Source organism: Populus alba, chromosome 8, assembly GCF_005239225.2.
Source record: "Populus alba chromosome 8, ASM523922v2, whole genome shotgun sequence".
Taxonomy (NCBI): Eukaryota; Viridiplantae; Streptophyta; class Magnoliopsida; order Malpighiales; family Salicaceae; genus Populus; species Populus alba.
This window is the reverse complement of record NC_133291.1, coordinates 2,542,109-2,549,990: the sequence shown is the minus strand read 5'-3', so window position 1 is coordinate 2,549,990 and position 7,882 is coordinate 2,542,109. Positions and strand designations below refer to the sequence as shown.

Sequence of the window (7,882 nt, the reverse complement as noted above, 5' to 3'; positions counted from 1 at the left end):
TTAAGGAAAGAATAAAATAACCGCACATAAAATGTACAGTATAAAATCTGGGAACAAGGTACAAGATCACTGCAAAAACAGATCATCTGCCATTCTTGGCAAACCTTGAAAATTCTGAACAAGGCATCCTGAAATGAGATGTCTTGACCTGAAAAGAAAAGGAAAACAAAAAGGGCTCGTCGACAGATAAAATTTGATGCATCTGTCGCTAGAGATTCAGAAAAAGAAGAAAAAAACTTGACTGATAAAATTTGATGCATCTGTTGCTGGAGATTCAGAAAAGGAAAAATATCTTCCAGCAGCATTCACAAAACTAAAACCCGGAGGCTGTGGTTGATAGGATTCTTGCTTCAGAAAGGTCTTTATATCTATCCAGGACTAATCAACTTTTTTCCGAGACAGCTAATCTAGCTGCCTCCTCGTTTTTGTCCATGGCCTTCCTTGCTAGCTCATAGCCTGCAAAATTCATGGCGCCTAAGGGAGCAATCCAGAAAAACCTCGGCACTGCTCCTTTGAATAAGCCGAGGGGCCCCTTGTGTCGGATTATAGAGAAAGCTATAAATGACATTGATATAGTTCTTCCTGGCGGAGCTGTCATCATTCTAGTTTTCATCACATCAAAAGGGGTAGTGATAACAGCAGTTAGGCCTCCAGATAAAGCTCCAACTGCAATTGTTTCCCAGGGTTCCAGCTCCCGCCTTAGAAGTTGTTGAGCAACCTTGAAGAATCACGCCAATTACACATTAAATGGAAAACAAGACACTAAAGGAAAAACATGGCAGAAGAATGCGTTAGATTTTAGTAGAAAATAGAACATAAGTCAGTCGCACATCCTCAAATGCATCTAGGGGCAGTAGTAGGATCAAGTAAAGCTTAAATGTTTCATCTAGTGGCAGGTTTTGGACAATTTATTAGCATACTTCCTTTCCCCTTCCCTTCTGTATTCAAAACTTCAATCCTTGCAACTATTAAGTTTCTGTAACATATATTTAGTAATGAAGGTAACTGTCAAGTTTCTACATAATATATTTAGTGATGAAAGTAGACGTGCTTCCCATTCTGTGTCCATTAACACTGTTCACGTGCTAATAATTTAAAGAGAACAACCAATTCTTGGCATTAAACTGTTGCACAAACCCCAACATAAATGTTATTACTACAAATCATCTTCAAAATAAAATCCATTTTAAGAAAGTAAGCAAAAAAACACCAAGCCCCCATGGTATCGAGGACTGCAATCAATAATGGCATTCTACTGATGCAATTGTTTTGCCAAATTTAGTGGTGGACTACAAGAAGAAAGTACCATGCTCTGGTTGACACGCACATAGAGTTGAAAACAGCACCTTTAAAATTTTACACAGAAAAAAGAAATAAGTTTATTAATATTTAAGCACAAAAACCTGCTTACCTTCTTGGACTCGCCATATAGACACATGCCAGCAACATAAAATGGAACCTCACGGAAAAGAGTTGCACCAGTCCCACGAAAGAACCCCTTTAGGCCATCTTGCTGCCAAGTACCAACAATAGCCTGTCCTACATTGTCAAAAAGGCCAGCCTGCAAACGCTGCTTCAGTACCTCACATGGGATCCGCACTGCTGTCCCCAAAAATGTGCTGCAGAATGATGCTACAGATTGAACCTGTATAACCTCCCAATGCATGTTAACAGTTGTTTCAGATTAGAGTTGGAATAGTTGTTTCAAAACAACATAAAATTGGGGTACGGGCCTTAATCATATTCATTTTTATGCATCACTTGTCAAGGCATCTCCTTTAGCACAGGAACAACTCTTGAGCTTGATATGATAACATAAAGTGCAAGTCATGGAAAATAGCCTAGTCAAGAACTAAAGTAAACAATTATATGCTGTGCTGATCTATCTTCTTCTTTCAAACACAAAAGATTTGCAACAACTGATGAGCAAGAAAAATGAATTGAACACAATGGTTTGAGCACCCTATATAGATTCAGTGGAAAGAACCACCAGGCGAGCCAGAAAGCAACTGAATTGTTTTGATCAGTAGAGATAACAACAATAAGAGCAGCAGTAATAACAATAAAGCTGAACTGAGTGATACGAGAAAACAGTAATATTGTTGAAAGTCTAATGCTTAAGCAGAATCTATTAATGCTTTGCCATCACGCAAAATAAAGAAACGGCTGCTCTAAATCATCACTGCCAGTTTGAACTCTTTGCAATTAAACACCATTCAAGAGATTTGGGAAGACCAAGATTTAAATGATTTAGTACTTGTAAATGGAAAATTAACAACCCCAGTAGCATAATGATAAGCATCACCTGGATATCTGGGAGTGTTGGGGCAACATTTATTAGCACAAGTTTGGTAGCTTCAAAAATCCCAGTTCGCAAGCCATGGCTGAAATGCCCATGGAGAAAAGGTGAGCTAGTAGATAAATAGTTGCTACTCAGCAAAAGGCTGGAGGAAAAAAGACTAAAAAAAACCTTGAAAACTGTCCCCAAATTGCAGGAATTGAACCCCTGTACAATCCTCGAACTCCAATTTGTGGAAGTTTTGAAATTATTTCTGGGAAAGTCAACGTTGAAGCTTGCACCCGAGTCTAAAACAGATCATGAGAAGACCTAACATCAGCACTAATGGAAAACAGCATGCATATATATATAAGAGGATTACCAAAAGTAAATTAAGAAGACATTGCTCAATTCAACTTCACATCTATGTGCTCCAATATTTAATTCTCTGGATTATAATTTTTTCAAGTTCCTCTTTTTTCCACCTTTTGACAGTCTAATACAAGTCTATTATAAACAAAGGACGAGATACTGACAGAATGAGGATGACCAACTAAAGGGGAAAGGCTATGTAGTATTTGATCATGAATATCCCTCTATACGACCAATAGTCAATGTAGCTGTAATTGGTCCAAAGTTTCTAGTTGCATTAAAGACAATCAAGTGAACAAAAAAAACACTGAATAGTACACCTTAATTGTATCAACAGGATGCATGAGAGAACAAGAGAGTGCACATGAAAGACCCCCAGCCAAAGCAGATCTTAAAACACTTCCAGCAGGTATTTCCACGGGTGGTGCAACAGCAACAACAGTTGCAGCTTCAAACCATATATTCCTGTATGTATTAGAAGAAGAAGCCAGCATCAAATAGAAATAATCTAGAAAATTGCACATTTTCTGTCTCATCAAATGAAGGCAAGCTTGCAGTACACGATGTGAATGAGCTTGCACAAAACTTGTGTAATAGCTCTGGACAAATAAACACAAACATTTTACCTGGGATCATCTTGAAGTCGATCAGGAGGCAACAGAAGCATAAAATTACGAAAATGCCCATAAGAAATAGATTCTTCAGTGTCTGCATTCAAAAATCGCATCATAGCAACAGCATTGTCTTCATTTGCTGGCAGTCCAGCATTTTTTAATGATGCCAATATTTCACTCTTTTGCAGGGTCCCAGACTTGCTCAAACAAAGAGAAGTGTAAGCACGGAGAATTGTCGGTTCCTTCTGTTCCATCAAGGACAAAAACTGTTTCCAACCAAATGATTTTGAGAATAGGTGACTTCTAGTACGGTGCATGAATTCCCGAGCATATTTACGAGGTAATTTTCTCTTTCTCAACGCAATTTCGAGATCCTCCAAAGTCACTTGACCATCACCATCTCTGTCCAGTTCCTCAAAGAATCTTCTTCCTATAAGAATGCGAGGGTGCAAATAAGAGCAATATTTAGGATGAGAGATACAGAAAGGATTGACAGTATAATAAAAAATCCATTTGAAGATAAGCAATTCTCTCTTCTTTTCTTTTCTTTCTTCTGTTTTTTTTTTTTTTTTTGCCTTTACTTTCTAGTCTGAAGAGTAAAAAATTAACAGTTGCATCTACTAAAAATTTGTTAGACAGTATTCAGAAACGTGGTTGAAACAATGCTTTTTAAAAATTTTAAATTTTTATTTTTATTTAAAATTATTTTTATATATATTTTCAGATTTTTTAATATTTTAATATAGTTTAATATGGTAATGTTAAAAATAATTTTAAAAAAATAAAAAAATATATTATTTTCATGTATTTTCAATCAAAAACACTTTTAAACATAACCATTACCACCCTCTCATACAACCCTTAGTCAAATAAGATCTCCTTTTCCAGCGAAGCACGTTCTACAAATAGATGGATATATCAGCTCCATTCAACTGATATTGAGTAAACTTTGACAAACAAGTGTTACTCGTCTATGAGAGTACTAGAACACTAACAAGAAGTGCGCTCAGCAATATTTCATGCACGTATATTTCCAGTTTTTCATTGACACAAGCAGGAACAGAAACCAGTACAGGTAAATTTCCTAAGGGGACGAGAAACCATACCTTCGGCCTCTGTGTATCTAAAGAAATCCTGGACAGAGAACAGCCTTTTCTTGTCAGGATATTCTTTAGAAGATCGACCAAGCTGCTGCACAAGTTCAATCAACTCTGTGAAAGAAACCGTGGATAATGTGGATCTCAAACGCTCTACATTCGATAGCGGAATGCTTAGTATCCCACTAGCTAGTTTCTGTGGCGAACTACCCCCAGTGTCCTCGGTGCTGTTGGTAGGCGCGCTGCTTACACCATCATCGTCTTCTTCATTAACTGAAGAGGATACTCCAACTATGCTTGATGGTACCCCACCAACTCTCGCAAAACTCAAATTTCCCAAAAATCCATCTACATGTACCTTTTGACCTTCCCAAATACTCATGATTGCCGTCAAATGATCAAACTGGGAGGACGCTGGAGTTGAGTTCGAACAATTATTTTTACAACCCTTGACATTTCTTTCCTGTAAACTCTGATCAAACTTCTGTAGATTCTGAATCAAGAGGTCAAATAGAAACCCTATAAAGCATTCGATGGACACGTGTTTCTCTGTTTTACCCTTCTCGTTCACATTCTGATACCCTTTAACAGATTGAACCTTCAATTCCCTCTGCTTCAGTTCGCCCGAAACCTTTGCTTTTGACCCATTTTTGCACAAATGCAAATACTCTTTATCCTCGTCGCCTGCTTTCTGAAACCGTTTCTTGTTTGTTTTGAATGGGCTAGGAAATGCCTGAACAAAACCATTAACCAACAAAGACCACGACAAGGCAAACCGCAAACAATTTACACAAGACCCATCTTCATTTCTCGTCTCCTTCTCTTTCAATAATTTCTTCGAAACCCCAACCTTATCATCACCGCCATTTCTGTGTCCACTTTCCAAATTCATCGAAAACATCCTCAATAAACTCCTAACAGGAATCTTGATGGATAAAAATCCTTTCCTTTTCTCTTCACTAACCCCGCAATGCCTATTTTCACTATTTCCAAGACTAACACTCTTCTTTTTCACAGTGAAGATTGAGACTTTACTGCTATTATCAGTATCTGAATCACGGGTTGCCTTATGATCATTCTTTGAAACCCCCCAACAAGTTTCAAGATCTTTAGCAGCTTTCCGAATCCCGAGTTCAAGTGGTGAAAGAGCATCTCTGACCACTTGAATTGAATTCATAAAAGACTCTATTGGATCATTTGTAGACACCATTACTACAAAATCACAATACCCCAGTTACAAAAATCCAATCTTTTTACTCCCCCAGTTCTTATATGTACCTTGCCAATTCAAATCTATACAGAAAGTCTGATAAAAAAACAGTAGAAATAAAACTGTGCCCAGAAAAGCACAAGATTAAATAAAAAAGAAAGAACTAGGTGCAGCAAGTGTACAGTGGACTGAACCGGATTGGGTAAGATCCATTGAAGCGGCCTTAAAGGGCATCTGAATCTGAAATTGCAAGACCCTAGCTATACGGACCGATAAACGGTGTTGTTGTGTCCATTTTTGCTTGTTGATAGAGTATTGGAAACGAGAGGTTTTTTTATATATTCAGTGAAAGCTCAGTTCTTTGTGAGAGGAAGAAAAAATCGTGGATAAAATTTTAGAACTTTAGAGAGAACAAAGTGCTATATAAAATTTGGTGGATTCTTTTTTCAAAAAAAGAGAGAGAGGGAGAGGATTTGGTGGCAGGGAAGGAAGAGGAAGAATAGGCCTCTGGCTTGGTTTTTGTTTTGTATTGTTATAGTTTTGTGTGATGAATTTTTGTGAAATTAAAGTGAGGGGAAATTACTTCTGTTGCCACTGCTGTTTGCTTTGCTTGTTTTTGTTTATATTTGGATATTTATTAATAAAAAAAATGGATAAAATCTGACGTAAGGACCCGGTGGAAGGGGAAGACGACACTTGGATCAGATTTTGAGTGCTACCAATATACTGTGGATAATGTACTAATCCATGTCTATCCACATTGGGTTTTTAAATACAAAATTTTGAGTGTTTTTATTGTTTTTGTTTTTTCATAATTTGAATTCTATATTGTAGCCATTCATTTGCTAAACCCATTGATCTTAACTCTGCCAGGCCGAGCATATCCATCCAAAACTTGACATGGTAAAGATTTCGACAGTGGTTGATGCAGTAAATTTTGTTTTAAAATATATATTTTTTTAATATTAACATATCAAAATGATAAAAATTACTAAAAAATAATTTAGAATTAAAAAAAATCAAATATACATTAACTGCACCTTTTAAATTATTTGAAAAAATAATTTAAAATGAGATGTAAATAGATTTTAAAATATTATTTAATATCATATTAAAAAAAAAACCCAAGTTAAGCATTTCAAATGTATTTTATATTGTAATCCTAATATATATAGTTTAAATGGACAAACCCTGAGTTTGTTTTCTAAAAGTTACTAATTTGAGCCCCACAAACCTCAAGGCTACTAGAAACTTATATGATCGTTAACTTTAGTGCATATAATATTAGTTTATATACATGTAATTTAACCCGAACACTCATGTTAATTTAAATAAAATAAAATATTATATTGTCACTAAAGTTATTTTACTTATATCTCATAAATTTTTGTTCAATGTAAAAAATAAAACAACATTCTTTACGTGTTTTTTAGATTAAGAAATAAAATCATGAATTAAAAACTTTACGTGTGTATTTAATTAAATAAATAAAAAATTATTTATGTGGTTAAAATAAATTAAGAAATTTAATTTTTAATTAATTAAAGTTAATTAATTAAACTCAAGATTTAAATACCTATATTAATCAAAATAAAACAAAAAATCACTTGAACAGGGGTGTCTTGCACCTGTAAAAACTATTTTTAATCTCAAAACACCTAGACAAAATCCTATATACCATGAAAAATCTCTTGACAACCTCGAACAGCCTGAAATATTAAAACTAACCCGAAGTCTTAACCTCTTTACTGTGATAAAAAAAAATATATGAAATCGAAAGTGATCAGAGTAACACAGGAACAAGGATAAGATTTTATCCCACTCCATGTAATGAAAAAAGGGATGTACCTCAATGACATCTCCAAGAAGATCTCTCTGATAGACACTAGCGTCTACACATACAAGATATTCATGCATTATTACACTTGACTCTGATCAATGCTACTAATCCTACCAGTCTAAATCAACATTTATTATTTTTATTATTATTATTCCTAGCAGAGATCACAGATTTTCAAAGGGAGCAAGGTTAGAGATCTCTCCACAAAAAATAAATAAAAAAACTACATGTTGAGCAATGTTAATGGCTTTTTTGTTCAAGACAAAATGAATAATCTAATACCTGAATTAGATTATTTTTATTTGATTTTTGTAAAAAAAACTAACCCGATTTTTTATTTTAAAAAAACCAAAATAAAACTAGTTTAAACCAATAGATTTCGGTTTGATTTGATTTTTTTGGATAAAAATCGGTCTAAATTGGATTGGTTCGGTTTTTTCAGTTTTTTTTATTTTAGTTTTTTTTTTTCGT

The 7,882-nt window shown here is 34.9% G+C and overlaps 1 protein-coding gene across 1 annotated transcript; it reads right to left on the bottom strand.

The window, feature by feature from the left end:
- On the bottom strand, positions 1–6,159 carry LOC118052422 (uncharacterized). The gene is made up of 7 exons (XM_035063400.2): positions 4,371–6,159; positions 3,277–3,694; positions 2,971–3,115; positions 2,471–2,586; positions 2,306–2,384; positions 1,412–1,645; positions 1–718 (listed from the first exon to the last, which is right to left on the bottom strand). The coding sequence occupies exons 1-7, from the start codon at positions 5,569–5,571 to the stop codon at positions 383–385; spliced, it is 2,529 nt and encodes an 842-aa protein (XP_034919291.1). The 5' UTR covers positions 5,572–6,159; the 3' UTR covers positions 1–382.
- Between the last annotated feature and the right edge of the window lie 1,723 nt (positions 6,160–7,882).

Coding starts and splice junctions, on each gene's coding strand:
- LOC118052422 (XM_035063400.2), bottom strand. CDS start 5,571: ATGGTGTCTACAAATGATCCAATAGAGTCTTTTATGAATTCAATTCAA. Junction 2,385..2,470: donor ATTTGGGGACAGTTTTCAAG/GTTTTTTTTAGT, acceptor TGGGCATTTCAG/CCATGGCTTGCGAACTGGGA. Junction 719..1,411: donor TATATGGCGAGTCCAAGAAG/GTAAGCAGGTTT, acceptor TGATTCTTCAAG/GTTGCTCAACAACTTCTAAG.